This window comes from Panthera onca, chromosome D1, assembly GCF_046562875.1.
Source record: "Panthera onca isolate mPanOnc1 chromosome D1, mPanOnc1 haplotype 2, whole genome shotgun sequence".
Lineage (NCBI taxonomy): Eukaryota > Metazoa > Chordata > Mammalia > Carnivora > Felidae > Panthera > Panthera onca.
This window is the reverse complement of record NC_138348.1, coordinates 10771913-10791740: the sequence shown is the minus strand read 5'-3', so window position 1 is coordinate 10791740 and position 19828 is coordinate 10771913. Positions and strand designations below refer to the sequence as shown.

The following is a 19828-nucleotide window of genomic DNA, read 5'->3' as shown; positions in this document are numbered from 1 at the left end:
AAGAGGTTCCAAAGGAAGCCAAACACACTGTCAGCTTTGTTTAGACCACATCTCAAATTTAGAAGTCATATTTTTCTCTATCCACCAAGAAATCAAAAGAAGGTGGCAATTTAACCAAGTGTTAAATAACAAAATTTTGTAGTCCAGATATAATTTTCATCTGGTAAAGATAGCCTTTGTCAACAAAAAAGGACTCTGATCTTATACCCAGACCTTGCCATGACTTCATAACTTAAAAAAATATATATACACATATATAGTGTATACTTAAAATTTATGTGTGTGTATATATATATATATATATATATATATATATATAACATACATATTATACACGTGTATATATACAATATGCAATATACTTCATTTAAGAACCTTGTTATGGGCACAGCCTCTGTGGTTTCAGAACTAGAGGTACAGTGGGAAAATTTTTATTGCTCTACATCACCTTTAATCGAATTTGGGAGGGAAGGAATACTTAGAAGAAAAAACAACTTAAAAAAATATATCAATTTTCTTTTTTTTTTTTAATTTTTTTTTAACATTTATTTATTTTTGAGACAGAGAGAGACAGAGCATGAACGGGGGAGGGTCAGAGAGAGAGAGAGAGACACAGAATCCGAAACAGGCTCCAGGCTCTGAGCTGTCAGCACAGAGCCCGACGCGGGGCTTGAACTCACGGACCGTGAGATCACAACCTGAGCCGAAGTCAGCCGCCCAACCGACTGAGCCACCCAGGCGCCCCAAAATATCAATTTTCAAAGGTAGTCAATATGGACTGAGGCACTCTGGTCTGGTAGCTGAAGGAGAACAGCCTGGATGATAGCTGGGCTGCAAAGCTCCGAGAGGTGCGTGACCCTCAGCCAGACTGTGACTCTCCTCCTCTTGACCGTCAGCCCACCTGGCCCAGCTGAAGAAGTCCATTCAAGAAGTGGGTGATTCTGTGCTGACTTCGCTGGGAACCTTCTTGGGATTCTCTCTCTCCCTCTCTCTCTGCCCTTCCTCCACTCATGCTCTGTCTCTCTCAAAATAAATAAACTTTAAAAAAAAAAAAAAGAAGGGGGTGGTTCTGGTGAAGCTGTATGTGGTAACTGAGAAGAATTGGACCAAGATGTTTGACCTTTTCTCTGTGGGAAAATACCACACTTTGCTAACATTCACGATGAAAATGGGAATATCCACATCTGTAGGTGATCAGGGGGCAACCACAGGGACTTTCAGAACTTTCTCTGCCTGATGTCCATACTTATTGGACATGAAAAAAAATGTCTAAATTTTAGCCCTACAGGTTAATCAAAATTAGTTAAGTTCCTGGGAATCACATGAACTGTAGCAATCCCACCAAATATCAGACAGTAAAAAACAAAGCGTTGACCTTGAAGAAGTTCCAGAGGAAGCTAAACACACTGTCAGCTTTGTTTAGACCATACCTCTAATTTAAGAGTCATATTTTCCCCCATCCACCACGAAATCAGAAGCAAGTGACTTCATATATCTTTTCTGTGTTTATCATATAGCTATTTAAAAAATCAAACCAAGGAAATTTTGATTAATTCAAAAATTTAAATATTTGTCCAGAAATTTGTGTAGCTTAGTCTCATTATGTTACCACCATTTGTGTTGGTTGAAAACAAAAACTTTTGAACATGGATCAAAACTGTCCAGATATTACTATATGAAGACATTGGAAAATATCAGAACTTAAATATAAAATAACAACTGAAAAGTGCAAGTGTCTTTCATGAGTTCATTCCTTTTTTTTTAATGTTTATTTATTTGTTTTGGGAGAGAAAGAGCGTGAGCAGGGCAGGGTCAGATAGAGAAGGAGAGACAGAATCCCAAGCAGGCTCCATACTCAGCGTGGGTCCTGACATGGGGCTCAATCTCATGACCCTGAGATCATGACCTGAGCTGAAATCAATAGGGGGATGCTCAACTGACTGAGCCACTCAGGTACCTCTATGAGTTAGTTCTTAAGGAATCTAAATAGGGTGGCTTAAGAAAATGAGCATATGAAAATTGTTACACTTGAGCTCTATGGTTGAAGATTTTAGATGATCAGACGAGTATTGATTTAATGATATTACCAATTTAGACACCCTGAAATGAATTTTAAATATTGGAAAACAAAATAAAAAAATACAACAACTATGTTTATAGACATCCTTTTATAATTGAAGGAAAAAAAAATCAATTCTTCCTGTCATCATGGCACCTGACTTCTTCTGCAGACTACTCTGTACAATTAGAAAACTGAAACAATTCTAAACAACTACTTTCAGACATTTGACAGCAGTCAATGCAGGGCTTTCAACATCTAGCAAAAGGTAACAAATGTGAATATAACAATTGTGGTCTGGTTTTCTGCATGAAGAAATTGTTTAGACCATGGCCGGGGAGATGGTTCCCTGCTGATCTTGCTATATTGAGAAGGCAGAATTCAGAGGTTGAGGGAGTGAGGGAGCTAGAATTAGTGAGTGGAGAACCATAAAGGAGGCAGCTGGGCAGAGATCAGAGTTCCCCAAACATGCAAGAAAATCCCCTTGAATTTGTTGTCAGATACGGAGCTGACATTTATGAGTTGAAATTGCAAAAGTCCAATCAAAGAATAACAGGTAGATAGTAGTTGCAAGCTTAGTGATTACCAGAACTCACACAGAACTCGGAGACATTTAAGTTCCTATAACTTGGAATGTAGAGTCTTCTATGAACACTTAAAATGTAAGGACCTCCAGAAAAGTTAAGCCTTAATAATAAATCTATGGGGCGCTTGGGTGGCTCAGTCAGGTAAGGGTCCCACTTCAGCTCAGGTCATGATCTCATGGTCCATGAGTTTGAGCCCCACGTCGGGCCCTGTGCTGACGGCTCAGAGCCTGGAGCCTGCTTCCGATTCTGTGTCTCCCTCTCTCTTTCCGCCCCTCCCCCGCTCATGCTCTGTCTCTCTCTGTCAAAAATAAACATTAAAAAAAATAATAATAATAAATGTAAACTGGCCTAAAATAATGACTCTAAAGCCTCCCTCTAAAGACTTTTAAAAACATTAAAATATAGGCTTAGAAATGCCATATAAACCCAAAGGTATTTTTTTAATTTTTACATACATATATGTATATATGTAAATACATTAGCAAGTTAACAATGCTTATCTCTAATGGTACGATTATTGGTGACCTTTGTTTCATACATTCCTAGATTTTCTGTTTTTTTCTGTAGTGAACTAGTATTATAATTAGAAGAAAGGTAAAGGAAAAATATCACAAATCATACTTTACTTTCCTTATAAATTTTAGGACTTATAAGGACTTACAAGTTACAGTGTTCTGCTACAATAAAAACCTAGATTAGAGAAAAAAATGCCTCAAAAGAATCAGACTGGTCTACAAGTTTAACTGCCTCCCCGAAATAAAGTGTAATACTCCGAAAAAAGAAAGTTTGAGCACTCAACCACATAAAAATGACCGCATCTAGCATCCAAAGTTATTTTACATGCCAAGAAGCAGAAAAATGACAATAACCAGGAGAAAAACGAATCAATAGAAACAGACCTGTAGGTTACTGAGAAGTTTAAAATGATATGATGCGAAATGCGGCAGTCTTCTCTAAAAGTTAGAACCAAAACATCTTCCTCTAATAGGCTGGAATGTTCATACAAACTTTTTACAACTGAAAATGCACTACTCTTAGAGTGCTTATGTGAATATAAATATAAAAAGGTTTATGTATGCAAACGTTCTTACCAAAGACACTCTCTGGCCATTTAATATGAACTCAAAGCAACATCTCAGCAAATATGAGTATAGGGTATTTTATAAAATCCAAAAACCAGCAAAGAATCAAGTGATTTAGGGTCTTGTAGGACTTAGTAAGAGCTTTGGCTTTTCATGTTCAGTTATTTTTGAGGGAAAGAGAGACAGAGTGTGAGTGGAGGGGCATCAGAGAGAGAGGGAGACATGGAATCTGAAGCAGGCTCCAGGCTCTGAGCTGTCAGCACAGAGCTTGATGTGGGGCTTGAACTCATGAACTGTGAGATCATGACCTGAGCCAAAGTCGGATGCTTAACCGACTGAGCCTTCTAGGCACCCCAAGAGCTTTGGCTTTTATTCTGAATTAGAGAAGAAGCCATAAGAGGATTTTGTGTGGTTACTGCAGTACTTGAACAGATCTATTTTAATTTCTTTATATGTCTAAAACTTCAGGGATTGGCTTGACTCCAGAAGTTGGCCCAATTCCAGGGACACCTTGAATCAGAAATTTGAAGGACTTGTTAGGGACTAATCTTTCACTTGGAAACTCTCAGTGTTGCTCTCTTCTGTAAGCACTTGCCTCTGTTAGGACTCATACAGTAGCATGATGACTGCTAACAGCATCAGATTTCTATCGGCACAGCTCCAAGCCCAACAGGAAAGAGAAAAGAGGAAGACTCTCTTTCCTGGTCCGTGGGAAGCAAAAATGCTGGGATTAGCTTTGATCGGAAATGTGTCGTTTATACAATTGGTTTTTCTTAGGTCACTAACCTACTACAGAAACAGCCACTTTAGTAGGGCTGATGTAATTCTGCCATTGCCCATATCTGGGAGAAGTTGAGGGTAGAGTAAGCTTCACCCTATGCATGAACTGGGAGTAAGGGAATGGTGGTTCTTTAGAGGAAATTCAGGTCATGATATCAGAACAAATGGGAATAAATGCTGTGCACCAAAAACTGTACAGTGTAAATGAAATACTGGAGAAAAAATGATGAGTGAGGGAGGGAGCTGTCATTTAAAAAATCAACACACATATGGGGTGCCTAGTGGCTTGGTCAGTTAAGCACCTAACTCTTGGTTTCAGCTCAGGTCATGCATGATCTCACCGTTCGTGAGTTCAAGCCCCACGTGGGGCTCGGAACCTGATTGGGATTCTTGCTCTCCCTCTCTCTCTGCCCCTCCCTGCTTGTGCTCTCACTCAAAATAAATAAATAAATAAACATTAAAAAAAAAACAACCCACCTTGCACTTCCAAAGGCAGGAGAAGAAAGTTAAATCAGAAGGAGGAGTGTTGGCCAGGGAAGCAGAAAAATGTAGTCTTCAGGGAGTCCTCATTTCAGCAATATCTTTTTGACCTTCTGCTGAATCTAACTTACCAACTTAATGTCTTTATCTAAAGTTTTGAAGATGGATAAAAACTTTCAAGCACCAGTGACTCATTAAATGCATGATTTATTTATTTAATTTCTGCTATTGTTGATAAAGAGCCAGTAAATGAGTTGTTGAGGTCTTGGGGGAAAATGAGAACATGATTCTGAAATATATATATATATACATACATATGTATATATATATATATATATATATATATATACATACATATGTGTGTATACATACATATGTGTGTATATATATATATATATATACACACATATGTATGTATATATATCAGAGTTGTATTCTGGTACTTCCCCAAGTGGTGTCCTTGCCCAACTGGCAGGATAGGTTTTCTGGAACATTTTGCTGTTGATCTGTTGGTGACATCAGACCTCTGTAAATGGTGTGGGAGATGCTGTTTCCGCCACATGAGGATTTGATGGCAGAATCAACACAACCTGTGAAATCAATCAGAATGGTGCAGGTGAGTGAGTCAAACAAGTAGCCATATCATCATCAGACCCTACTCTCTCTTCTCTGGATTCGATCTCTAGATCAACTTGGTGGGGCTTCTCTGGCATTCTGGAGATCAGACTGGATCTTGGAAAAATATGCATTGATAGCTCTTGGCATGAGATGCTGACAGTGACCCTGTAAGTGGATGATGCTGCCCAGAAAGTGGAGTAAACCAAGGTGTTAAGGGAAATTTAGTGCTCTTCTTCCAAATTAGGTTCTTTATGTATGATGGCAACAACACACCCAAATCCTGATTTGCTGGCCATGACTCAATCATTTCAAAAACTACGCCGACTCAGAATGGAAGGAATCATCAGGAAATGGAGGAAAATGCTGGTCTTTCTTCCACAAACTCAGTGTGAAATTGTGTGGGGGTGTAGGGGTGCGGGATGGGATGGAACCGGGAAGAGACGAAACTTAGGCATCACATGCCTCAAAGACCTTGCTCCTCCGGATCCACACCAAGAGAATTGTGGGAGCAGCATTTCCAGCTCTGTAACTCCAGGGGCAGAAGGGAGCTCAGGTCTAGACATTACGACACTAAAGCATTTGCTCCCTTGTGCAAATGCTTTGGTCAATGAAAATAAGACGCTTCACCTAATGAAATTGCAGTCATTACGAATTGCTGAAAACCCTAACTTCTAGGGCCTTGACATGCAGACGTTCACTAATAGAGTTAGTCCATCTCTCTTCTGTGGGGCAGGAGATGTGGTGAAGCATGGAAACCCCAAAAGAAAGTAAAAAGGAACAAAATGGGGGAGAAGAGCAAGAGAGAAATAATCTCGCCAAGTGATTACTGTCTTATGATTTGCCTTTGGGTAATCAAATTAATGAGCAGCTCCTGGCATTTTAATTCAGTTCATGGAAGGGATCCTTCTCCTTTTCTTCCTGGTGCCTCTTGGTCTTTTCTCTCTCTCTTCCCATGTACCAATCCTCTCTCTACGTGATGTTCTTTCTGCTCAGTGGCCAGGAAGATCTGCTGCCAGTCTCAGGGTAAGAGATGGGCAGATGTGTGCACATTGGTAGAAAAGTTTGAAAGCCTGACTTTCTGCAGTAGCCCAGGGAAGGTTGCTATGATAGGGGTAATGGGTTGAAACCTGGCACTCTCTGGGGTCCTCTCCATTGTGAAGTACTCTCTGATCTGGACTAAGAGAGGAGGCCCTTTGTGGGAGCGAGGATGGAGAAAATGAGCTTTTCTTTATTCACTGTGGTAGGCAAGATGCTAAGATGACACCCAGTGACCCATGCCCTCGTGTGACTCCCTCTCCTTGTGTATGGGTGGGACCTGTGTATAATGGGATGTCACTCCTGTGAGTAGGTAACCAATCAGTTGACTTTGAGTTTATCCAAGAGGATATTACTCTTTGGACATTTTGCCAAAGAAGACATACAGATAGCCCGTAGGAAAAGACGCTTAACGTCACTAAGTATCAGGAGAATGCAAGTCAAAACCACAATGAGATATCACCTAAAAACCTGTCAGAATGGCTAGAATGAAAAACGACAGGAATTAAGTGTTGACAAGGATGTGGAGAAAGGAGAACCCTTGTACGCTGTTGGTGGGAACGTAAATCGGTGCAGCCACTGTGGAAAATAGTATGGTGGTTCCTCAAAAAATTAAACATAGAACTACCATATCATCCGGTAATTCCACTATTGGGTATTTACCCAGAGAACAAGAAAACACGAATTTGTAAAGGTATGTGTTTACTGCAACATTATTTGCAATAGCCAAGACACAGAAGCAACCCAAGCGTCCACTGATAAATAAAAGGATAAACAAGATGGGTACGTATGTGTATATGGATGGAACACAGCTCAGCCATAAGAAAAGGATGCTGTCCTGCCATCTGCAGCAACACGGATGGTTACGCGAAGTGAAATAAGGCAGAGAAAGACAAAGACCATACGATTTCCCTTCCACGTGGAATCTAAAACACAACACAAAACCAGATTCTTAAACACAGAGAACAAACTTGTAGTTGCCAGAGGGGAGGAGGGTGGGAAGACGGGCAAAATAGACAAAGGGGATTAAGGGGTACCAACTTCCAGTTATAAAATAAATCAGTCATGAAGATGCAGAGTTAGGGAATATATCCATTATATTGTAAGAACCTTGTATGGTAACAGATGGTGACCACACTTCCTGTGGTGGGCACTGAGTAATGAATAGAACTGTCAAATCACTAAGCTGTACATCTGAAACTAACATAACACTGTATGTTAATTATACACCAGGGGTACCTGGGGGGCTCAGTCAGTTAAGCATCCAACTCTTGATTTCGGCTCAGGTCATGATCTCAAGGTTCGTGGGTTTGAGCCCTGCATTGGGCTCTTAGTTGACAGTGGGGAGCCTACTTGGGATATTCTCTCTCTCTCTCTCTCTCTCTCTCTCTCCTTCTCTCTGCTTCTCCCCCACTTGCTCTGTCTCTCTCAAAATAAATTAACTTAAAAAAAACTAAAAAAAATTATTCTTCAATTAAAAGAAGGACATTATTCTGGATAGACTTGACCTTATCATGTGAACTTTTTAAAAGGAACTGAAGGCATCAGAGGTTTTCACTCTCTTGCTGGCCTCAAAGTGGCCGTGAGTTGTGAGTTCCACCGCTGAGAGGAAATAAACTGTGTCATGGGAGCATGGAAGAGGACGGGAGGGGTCTGCTGAGACTGCGGCCCTAGCCCGCTTGTTGACTACAGGCTTGTCAGACCCAGAGCAGGGGGGCCAGCTGAGGTGTGCCCAGGCTCGTCACCCATGGAACCTGAGAAGTAATAAATGTGTGCTGTTTAAGCCTCTACGTTTCTGTAATGTATTACACAGCAACAGGAAACTAATACAGACAGCTTCAAGGGAAGCCTAATACTCACCCCGCCAGGATGACAACAGGTGACTTTGCATCCAAAGACAGATAGGGTGAGAGCAACGAAGAACTCTAGCACGGTTAAAAGGAGCGCCACAGCATCCAGACTCTAGGAACAAATGCATAGCCAAGAACCGTGAGGAACAGAGATGACAAGTTTAAAACACTGACCATCTGGGGTACCTGAGCGCCTCAGTTGGTTAAGCGTCAGACTCTTGGTTTTGGCTCAGGTCATGATTTCACAGTTTGTAGGTTCGAGCCCAGCATCAGACTTGGCACTGACAGTGTGGAGCCTGCTTGGGATTCTCTCTCTCTCCCCCCCTTTATCTCTGCCCTCCCTAGCTCGCACGCACTCTCTCTCTCTCTCAAAATAAATAAATAAACTTAAAGAAAAGAAAATAAATCAAGCGCTGACCTTCTGATTACAATGCCAAAAGAGAAGCACTGGCCTGAGGTCAGAAAAACTGGCTCCTAATTGCAGCCATACCCTTGGCCAATTCTTGGCCTGTTGAGTACCACTCATGCTTCCAGTGTTTCCATTAATAAAATAATCACTTTTCCCTACACTCTACCTTCCACTGCTATTGTAGGTACAGAATGTGAAAACTATTTAAAGGGGCGGGGGAGGGGTTAGGGGCATAAAGATAACTTAGTTCTTTCAAGCACCAGAAGTTCCATAGAGTTGACACAACGGTATCATCTCCCGTCTTGGTAGTTATAGGCAGAGTCATAATTGTGGACAGAATATCAATAGACCAAAGAGGTCCACATCTTCTATGTCTCGTTACATAGCCAAGCAGAATTAACTTTGCAGATGAAATGAAGGTTGGTTATTAATTGACCTTGAGATGGAGGGATTATTCTGAGATTATCTGGGTGGGCCCCAAATAGTTAGAGAATCCTTCTAAGTGGAAGTGGGAGGCAAAAGAGTCAAAGTCCAAGAGACATTTGAAGATGCTGCACTGCTGGCTTCGAAGATAGGATTTGACCACAAGCCACAGAATGTAGGCAGCCTCGAGCAGCCAGCAAAGGCAAGGAAACAGATTCTCCCTCGCAGCTTCCAGAGAGGAATGTAGTCCTGCCAGCACTTTGATTTTCACCCAGTGAGAACCATTCCAAACTTCTGACTTCCAGAATTGTATGATGGTAAATTTATGTTGTCTCAGGTCACTAATTGGCAGTAGTTTGTTACAGCGACAAGAAGAAACTAACCTAACAATGAACACGCAGTTAGTCAGTCTGTGACCCATCTCCCCAGAGAACTGGCTTTGGGCTTATCTTCAGCCAATACATATGGTCAGATTTGAGAAACACTAGGTAGTCCTCTTACTACCCTAAAAATCTGAATTGGATGCCTGGAATTCTTTGGTCTAAATATTCTTTTTCTCTCCATGGATAGGGATCGTACCTATCTTCTTGTGGAAAAGTCAATAGACCCAAGAGTCCAGACACAGTGACACAGTGTGACACAGACGCAGCTGAGCCTTGAGAATATTTGCATTTGTCATTTCCTTATCTATTTACTCATCTCTTCAACATATTGTAGCCTCTATGTTTCAGGAATTGTCATAGGCACAGAAGACAGAACAGCAAATAAATAGACGATTTCCCTAACCTCGAGGATGCTACAATCTGGTAGGGTAGACCAGGAATTGACAAACTTTCTACAAGGGGCCAGCTAACACATATTTTAGGTTTTACAGCCCATAAGGTCTGTCTGACCTGAGCAGAAATCAAGATCTGGACGCTTAATTGATTGAGCCACCCAGGTGCCCCTAGACTTTTTAATAATAAAGATTCTATTGCATTTTGGTCACAGCTGTGCCACAATAGCGCCCCCCTCCCCGTGCTTACCCAGTGGCCCACAGCTTCACAACCCGCACACTCTGGTGGAAGCCGCAATTTGGAGAACAGAGCCATTACGATAATACCTAAGTGAGGGCAGGTGCTACAGCCAAGTAGTGAAATACAGAGTGGAAATTGAGAATTTGCCAGGAGTGGGATATTGAGGCTCAAAGGGCTTCATCTTTCAAGAGCATCCAGAGAGGTGGGGAGGGGTACTAGGTCATTCACCACTCATTGGATAATGTTCAAGACAATTTTACTCTATTATTAGAGAACCAGGTAACTCCATCAGGGAGCCCTGGGGACACAGAGGGATTGACATCTGGGCTCCCTTTTTACAGTGGATTGCAGAATTGGTGATTTCGAATTAAACGGAAAGGAACAACAACAACAAAAAGATGAGATGTGGGCCTGCCTTCTGAATAAAAGATGGCCCTATTCTTCAGTCATTTCCAATTTCCCAAAGTGAGTCATTTATCAGTTAGGGAATACAGTGTGGTACTTTTGCCAGGGCCAGGGCTCCTGTGCCTGGCTTCCCCTACAGTATCGCAGGAAGAGAGGAAGTGCTCACCATTAAAATGGCCATGGCCATGGAACAACTCTCCAACCTCTGATAAAAGATGCAGGCAGAGACACCTGCTCGAAAGTCTTCCAAGGAGGAGATAGCGAAGGGGACCCCTACTCCGGCCAAGACAGAACTGAAGATGTTTAATCCTAGGCTAGTTTGAATCTAGAAAGAAAGGAAAATCAAGTCAACAATCCAACAGTATCCACGGGGGTGTTTCCATTAGCCACGTTGCACACATCACTTCTTGCCCGCCCCCCACCCCCGCCACCCCCCCGCACCGGTCCCCCTTCTCTATCTTGATGACTGGACTGTCTCCTCACTTGTTTCTTCCCTGAAACACAAGCCCTTTCAGGTTGTCTCCTGCCCAAACACAAATATGATTCTGTTGTTCCCAAGCTTGAATCCTTCAGACAACCCCTAGGCCCAGGAGATAAACTCTTTTTCACATGCCAGCTGGACAGATCTGTCTGCGCCCAACTCCCACGGCCCTCTAGGTCAGGTGCCTGGCTGCACATTCTTTTCCAGATGCTGCTTGCCTCTGACGCCTCTGCGCTTTCTGTGGACGACCTCCCTCTGCTCTGCATTCCTTTTTCTACATTCTCTTCTCTTGGTGAAGTTGTGGAAGCTTCTTAGAACAACCAAACTTCTCCAAGAAAGCATGAGAGGCTTAATGTGGCTGTAGCGTGAGGGAGATTTTAACAGTTACAGCTGGACAAGATGCTAGGGAGACAGACCGAGGTCAGATTTGGAAAAACCATACAGATCATGCTCCATCGTCTGATCTTTATCCTTTGAGCAAAGAAAACTCAAATATGGTCTCTAGCCAGCAAAAACATTGGTTGAGATCTAGGCCTTTGCCTTTTACTGGCTTTGTGAAAGGCATATTGGCATGAGAGTTATGTTTGAAATTTGTTTTTCCTTACTGAACAGACTTAACGTGAATTCCTTCCCCTACCAACCAAAAGAAAATCCTCTCTGTACACAGTCAGAATACACATTTTAATCAATAAGTCAATAAATATTTTGCCACACCAGCACGTGGTGCCACTGTTATGGGCTGAGTCTCAAGGTGCAGGCTCTGTTTGACGGGTCCCATTTTGACATTCCTTTTTAGGAATTCTCTTTATTTTCATAAAGAGTTTCTCAGCAACTGCCTTCCCGTATCAGAAATTTTATGATCAGCCATTTTTTTTATTATAATTTCGGGAAGACCAATGCAGCTATGTAAAACTTATAATCTCTCTTGATTTTTAAAAAACAAACAAACTCTATTTTCTACTCGGGCAGAATACATACTTGGTTAATCCCTCTTTTGGAACAAAAACACACACACAAACAAATGAAGAAAGGAAATATTACTCACCAGACCTTTTGTAGTTCTAATTCCTGCTACAACTGACAAGGACCCTGAAATAATAAACTAGTAACAAGAGAAAAAAAATGCAGTTAAAAAACCTTTAAACAAAAATTTGAAATCCCAACTTACTAACACTTACCCCTAACTGGGATAAATATGTTAAACAGACCAATTATATTGGAAGAAACACCAGAGATTGCAAATAAGTCTCCTCTTTTCCCAGAAACAACAGAGAAATTTTACCAGATGGATTCACCGGAGAGTTTATCAAGGCTTTCAAAAAAAGTGTCTCTGCAATGGTATTTAAACTGAGGGCCTTGAAACATAGTGAAAGTTTCTAAATTCCTGACATGAAGGAACCCTAATATGGTACCAGAACTTAATGAAATATTATAAAAGAAGAGAAACTAAAGTTTCTGTCTTAAAATATGACTATTAAAAGTTGTAAATAAAATAGTAGCAAAGAAAGTTTTTCAATTACATATTAGATGTTGATTATATTATTCCGTGGGGCTCCATCATTCGGGTAATTATTTTCCATATAGCTAAAACAGCTGGAATCAAGTTGATTAGACCTGCTGTCTTAAACTATTTGACTGTTGAATTTCTGGGTTTGCTTTCCAAATTTGATTTCAGGAGTTTCAAAAATTGTATCTTAAACGTTTTTTTTTTTTAATGTTTATTTATTTTTGAGAGAGAGAGAGAGAGAGAGAGGGAGAGAGCAGGGGAGGGGCAGAGAGAGAGGGAGACACAGAATCTGAAGCAGGCTCCAGGCTCTGAGCTGTCAGCACAGAGCCCAACGCGGGGCTTGAACTCACGACCGTGAGATCATGACCTGAGCCAAAGTCACAGGCTTAACCGACTGAGCCACCTAGGTGCTCCGAAAAATTGTATCTTAATACCAGAAAAAAGACTGATCTAATGAAACAGTTTGGTAGATTTCTTCAAACATTTCTCAGTACCAAGACATGGAAATGGTTAGGGTAAACTAAGTCACTTCTGGAAAAAAAAAAAGCAGGGAGAATCATCCATCATATTATATGAGATGCATCATGACTATGTGGGGTATTCTTTCAAATGTCCAGATTTTTTAATATTGCATATTATTACAATTTACAAACACAGATTTGAGGAGAAAATTCACATGCTAATTGTTATTTATGTTTACAACATGAAGACATTTTATATCATTCAACATTCTTATTGACTTAACCATTATTTATAAAACATGAAGAGCTTCATTTGCTGTAACATGATGGAACATTTGTCTCTAATATTAGACGTCTTTATCATGCTAACAGGGAAACACTAGGGCCATCTCTATGAGAGTCAAAATCAAGATAACGATGTAGATGGTTATGTATTACTCTCCTTAGTATATTAACCAAAATAACTACATAAGAGAGATATTTGAGGAGAATGTTTACAATTACTGTTAGTTAAATATGAATATGTTATACTGCAGACCTCCAAGAGTATCAATTAAAAACAACTATAAATGCTAGGAAAATTCGTTAAGGCACATGGGAAGAACATTATAAACAGAAATTATACACAAATATGCATGTATTTGTGTGTTTAAAGATAAAATTTAATAAGAGAACCTCATTTAGCATAGCAAAACTATATGAAGTTTCTGAGAGAAAAAAACTTAACAAGGAATGTGAACAATACAGATGAGTAAAACTTTACAATGTTCCAAAAACCCACCAAAGTCTACTGGGTTTCTTGTTGTGAAATAATCAGTGCTTTCAGTGTTTAATCTATTCTGGTTTGGGTCTTTTGCTACATGCTGCTGTGATATCCTGATACATATTAAATATTTAATCTGCCTGGCTCTACGAGTCTTATGTTAGTATTCCTACCCGAAATATGAGAAAATGCAGTCAAAAGAAGATTAGATATCTTTTTCAAAGTTAGAGAACTACAAAATAGGGTTAGGATATAATTCCAAAGCTCAGGATGTTAGCAACTATGTTATGCTGTCTCCAACTATATCAAAAGGTACTCTACTCACCATCACTGGCCTCCCAATTATGTACACGTCCAGCCCTGAAACAGAATATGTGTCAGAAAGTGGCAATATGGCGCTCATCTTTATTATTTGCAGGCTGAGGTTCGTCATGGCAATCAGGATCTGCACGACCTAGAAATGATGAAGCAAGTAAAAACTGATTAGCTACCACTCCCTTTCCGACCACCAGGTCACCCCTCTTCTCCGTCTTCTGAAACAGTCAGACGGTCATGATATTTCCCTGTCACTTTGCTTTCCTATAAAAAACTACGGATATGTTAATTTACTCAAGTAGTTTCTGGGGATGTCTATCCCAGTTGCCTCGGTCATTTTCAAGGTAAAAAGAATGTACCAGGACCTACCCAGAGGTGCTTTACTGACCCCCGGGGCTGCTAGTCCACCATAGCTGTTGATCTCCTTTACGTACTACACTCTCAGATGGCAGTGACCCAGGAATCAGGAAGCAATTAAAAATTATTCGAGCAAGGGAAAATAATGTGAAGGAAGGAGTGTACAGGAGAAGAAAAAGAGAAGTGCAACGTGATACTTTCTCGGTGTCTAGGGCCTGAGGACACGACTGAGTCCAGGGCTCTAAAAATCAAAGTGCTGGAGTACGGTCATCCCACGGCATAAAAAGGAGCCAAAGTGTGTTGTGATGATTCTGTCTCCTTGGTTCAAAGCTGGGGCTAGAGATAAACCCCTGTACTCACTGTCCTTCCACCTGCACTAACCTGTCTTTCCTTAAACTCTCCATTTCTTTTAGGCACACCGCCCCGCCCCCAGACTCCAGACAGAAATGCAGAGGGAGCTGAAGAATTTTCATCCTCTGAGGAGCAGGTTAAGAAAATTCCCCAGAGATAGTAACAATGTGGGGCAATCACCTATCAGGAAGACGTGCTGGGTGGACACCAGCTGGCGGACATGCGGCCTTTTTTTTTCTTTTTTTTTTTTTTTGCTGCCTCTCTCCGCTGAAGCTAAAGTTATCACAGATGACGCACCACCCTAGAATCCATCCCAAGCCACTATATTCTAAATACAACTAAATTAGAAGCAAGATATAACAGAATATCATATCATTTTTGAGTGATAGGGCCTGAACACCATATACCCAGGCCCCTAGGGCTGGCTGATGTATTGTGAGGCTAATGGGACAGAATATTTGGCATTAAAACTCATCGGCTATGAGTTTACAACCCGACTGGCCTCTCCTAGATCTGTAACTGACTTACCCCAAGGACTTTGGGCTCCCCCTTCAAAAACTTCTCTGGCATCCTTTTCCACAGATGTGACTGGATAACAGGGGGTTGCTCCAGCTGGTACCCACCAGGACCAGCCTCTGATATGGTCCCTTCCATTCCTTGCATGGTTGCCATGGCGGCAGAAAAGGGGCTGCAGTAAGAAATGTAATTTAGGATGAGGTCCTGGAAATGACAGGATAACCTGGGGTCTACATTCCCTTCCTGCATTATACAGCTATTAGAACATCTTTACAAAATGTTGTTCTTTTTTTTTTAATGCTTATTTATTTATTTTACAAAGGACTTTTTTTTTTAATGTTTTTTACATTTATTTTTGAGAGAGAGAGAGAGAGAAAACGCAAGTGGGGGAAGGGCAGAAAGAGAGGAGGACAGAGGATCCAAAGCGGGCCCTGCGCTGACAGGGAGAGCCCAAAGTGGGGCTCAAACTCACGATCTGTTAGATCATGACCTGAGCTGAAGTGGGACGCTTAACCGACTGAGCCACCCAGGTACTCCAAATGCTTATTTATCTTTGAGAGAGAGAGAGACAGAGGCAGAGACACACTGCAAAGGGGGCAGAGGCAGAGGGAGAGGGAGACACAGAATCTGAAGCAGGCTCCAGGCTCTGAGCTGCCAGCACAGAGCCCAGCGCAGGGCTTGAATTCATGAACCACAAGATCATGACCTGAGCCAAAAATCGGATGCTTAACCAACTATGTCACCCAGGCGTCCTTGCAAAATGTAGCTCTTGCAAGAGCCAGCCAGGAAAGAGGAACAAGAAGCACCTTAAGGACAGAAACAGAGAGAGAGAGAGAGAGAGAGAGAGAGAAGAGAGAGAGAAATGCCATGTGTCATCAAGATACCAGAAAGCACTGAAGAGAGGGAAATCCAGAGAGAACTGAAGTGAATACGCGGGCCCCTCAAATACATGGAGTCCGCACTTATTATCTCTGTCCCTGTTATTGTATATCCCCTTGATGTCAGCCATTTCTCTTTCGAAAGGTAAATTTTATGATAGGAATAAACTGTGTTCCTGTGTATTGTAAAATCTCCCTTTTTGACTCAGAGCAGTTACGTTTTCTGAGCTGGAAACTTTCTCCAGCTTCATCTTTACTAAATATGATTTATTTAATCTTGGATCCTACTTTATAAACTCTGGACTTTGCGGAGAGAATTTACAATCCCAAATCACAGCCTTGGCACTGAGAATTTAAATCTCTTGCCCCCATTAAAATGTTTTAAATCCTGATTTGCTAATGCATAGCAAGGGCACATAAAATTATTTTTCTGAGACTCAGAGCACAAACATAACACTCTTATGCTGCTTCCTCTCCTCAATAAAGTAATCCCAGTCAGATTATGTGGCAATACATTTAAACCACCTGAATACTTTATTCATTTGCATCCGTATTCAGATGTCACATGGCTCACATCCATAAATTTTGAGGGAAGTGAAACTTAAGTCTTTGCAAAGCCACCATCAATTTTGATACCATTTATGCTTCCCTGAAGCTCCATAAAAGTCTCAAGTTTGGACATGTGTGCTCTTTCATTTGTAGCACAAAGTCAAAGAGTGAACATTTTCTCTGGAAAGCATTATTAACCTTATTTACACATGCTAGGCCAAAGGAAATACATTATTAGTGATCTAGCAAAAAACCTGGTGGAAATAAGAAAAACAAATGAGTTCATTTCAGAAACAGGGGAAAAAAAGTCCAAATGAAAATAAAGATTAATCACTTAAAATATTAAGTTAGTTTTAGTGACATATGTTCAAAGTCTGGAAAGCAGTAAAATGAACAATACAAAAGAGTAAATCAGAAAATAGTAAGCAAAGTAAAAACCTTAAAAATAAGATGACAGAAACAAATAATTAATTAACTCATAAGGAATACGTAATATGAAGGAGAATAAAACAGAGGATATAACCCAAAAGTCATTGTTTCTTCTTCTGTTCTAGAAGATTTCCAAAAGTACTACAGAGAAAGAAAATCAGAACTCCATTTTGAAACTGGGACACAACTAAAATGATCATAACTCAGACGAAGTAATTGTCAAAAACAGTGAAGGTTGCACGAGGATGAGTTTGGGGCAAATGCAGAAAGAATATCAAAGCAGGAAGACCCACGCCTCGGATTTCAGAGTACACTTCTCAAAGACAAGAAGCCCGCTGAGGTATAAAACACACACTCTTGTTTAGCATCCTGAGAATGAATGCCACCTGCGGACAGCTGCAGCTTCCCTGGGCAAGCATAGTGCTGAGAAGTCAAAGTTGGGAACACCAGAGAAAACACATCAAAAGGCCACTTTTGTAGACAGCCATCGGTGTCTGAATAATTCTTACACAGGAGTCCTCAAAGAAGGAAGCAAGTATTCTTGATGGAAATCTCCAAGAAATCCTACAGATTAGATTCATCTGAGCGTATCATCAGAATCAAAGACCCGCCAAGTGCACAAAGACCAAGAGATTTTGGTGAGGAGAAACACCAAGTGCCTCAGATATTATGATAGTCAGATACAGAAGATGTAATAACTATGGATGAAATAGTCAAATAAGAACAGAGTCACAAAAATGAGAAAGCACAGATAAAGTGCAAAAGTGATGTGACAAATTCAAATGGGAAGAAAACAATGTTGATGTTAAACAAAACAAAACAAAACAAAACCAACTTGGTAAATGTGTTACACAGCAATGGACCACTGAAAACAGAATAAGTGAACTAGAAGATAAATCTGGAAAAATGACCCAGGAGCCACAGAGACAAGGAAATGGCCATAATAGAAGAGATGTGAAAGATTAGAGGTACAGAATTACAAGGATGTTGCACGATACGAGAAGGAATGGTTAACAAAGAAACTGGTAAACATGCATGGACACATATTGTTTGTACAAAAATAAGAACTACAATACCTAACTCATTAGGTTAAACAAAGGACAAAATATAAAATACTGGACCCCCCAAAAAATCAAAACTTGGGACTGGCGTGATGACAATTGGTCTTCTAACATCCTTGTTTTATTTGGGTGATGGGTGAAGATAGTAACTTTAGATTTCAAGTAAGGGTAAAAAAATCAAGAGTTACCAATAAAGATAAGAAGTGGGTTGTGTAATTTTTTCAATAAAGAATGGAAAATATTATGACAAAAGTGAATGATAAAAGATAAATGTGCTCTAATCAGCTAAAAAGGCAAGAAGGGAGATAAAATAAACAAATAAAAACAAGACCAACAGAAAGCAAAAATATGGTAGAGGGACAATTGCCTCCAGAATTTCCCATTGAGGACATCTGAAAACCTACTCTTCTCTAAAAGCACTCAGATCCCCCCGGAAAAATGTTGAAAATCAACTTTTTCAGAACTCTAGACATTGAACAAGATCTTGCGACAATCTAAAAAGCATTTATCCAAGGAGAGTGGTTGAAATTTTGGTTAGCATATTGAACTCTGTCATTTTTCCTTTGTGGTAAAATATTCACAGGATATAATTTGCCATTTAAACCAGTTTTAAGTGTATAGTAGCTTTAAGTGCACTCACAGGATTGTGCAAGAATTATCACCATCCATCGCCAGAACTTTTTCTACTTGAAGCTGAAACTGTGTACCTACTAAAGTAACTCCCTGTGTCCACCTATCCCCAGCCCCTGGCAAAGATTACTCTACTTCCTGTGTCTAGGAACTGAATTATTGTAAAAATCTCATTTAAGTGGAATCATGCAACGTTGTTCTTTTGTTACTGGCTTGTTTCACCTAACAAGATGTCTTGGTCTCACCTATGTTGCAGCCATGCGTCAAAATTTGTTTTATTTTTAAGGCTGAATAATATTCCATTGTATGTGTAAACCACACTTTCTTTATCTGAGTATTGCGTTGGTTCTATTCAATATTTACATCTTAGCAGTACTAAGTCTTCCAGTCCATGAACATCGAATGTCTTTCCATTTATTTGTGTTATCTTCGATTTCCTTTAGCAATATTTGATAGTTTTCAGTGTTGCATGTCTCATCTCCTTGGTTAAGTTTAAGCTTAAATCTTTTATTATTTCAATGCTTTCATAAACTGAATTATTTTTCTAACTTCCTTTTCATATTGTCCATAGTTAGTGTATAGAAATGCAGTTGATTTTTGTGTGTTGATTCTGTGTCCTGCAACTTTCCTGAATTTATTAGTTCTAACAGTTGTGTGTGTGTGTGTGTGTGTGTGTGTGTGTGTGTGTGTGTGTGTGTGATTGTTAGGGTTTTCTACATATAAAAACATGTCATCTGTGAAGAGAGATCATTTCACTTCTTCCTTTCCAATTTGGATGCCTTTTAT

General features: G+C 40.3%; 1 protein-coding gene across 5 annotated transcripts in view; it reads right to left on the bottom strand.

The window, feature by feature from the left end:
- Window positions 1-5337: 5337 nt before the first annotated feature.
- Window positions 5338-19828, bottom strand: part of LOC132661826 (membrane-spanning 4-domains subfamily A member 4A-like) — a 166648-nt gene continuing 152157 nt past the window's right edge. For all 5 annotated transcript variants that reach the window (XM_081790252.1, XM_060606796.3, XM_060606797.3 and 2 more), the window contains 6 exons: window positions 15508-15667; window positions 14282-14410; window positions 12271-12327; window positions 10911-11069; window positions 8502-8603; window positions 5338-5578 (listed from right to left, as the gene is read on the bottom strand). In XM_081790252.1, the coding sequence (XP_081646378.1) occupies window positions 5507-5578; window positions 8502-8603; window positions 10911-11069; window positions 12271-12327; window positions 14282-14410; window positions 15508-15667 (679 nt within the window). In that variant the 3' untranslated portion in view covers window positions 5338-5506. The remainder of the gene's footprint in view (window positions 5579-8501; window positions 8604-10910; window positions 11070-12270; window positions 12328-14281; window positions 14411-15507; window positions 15668-19828) is intronic.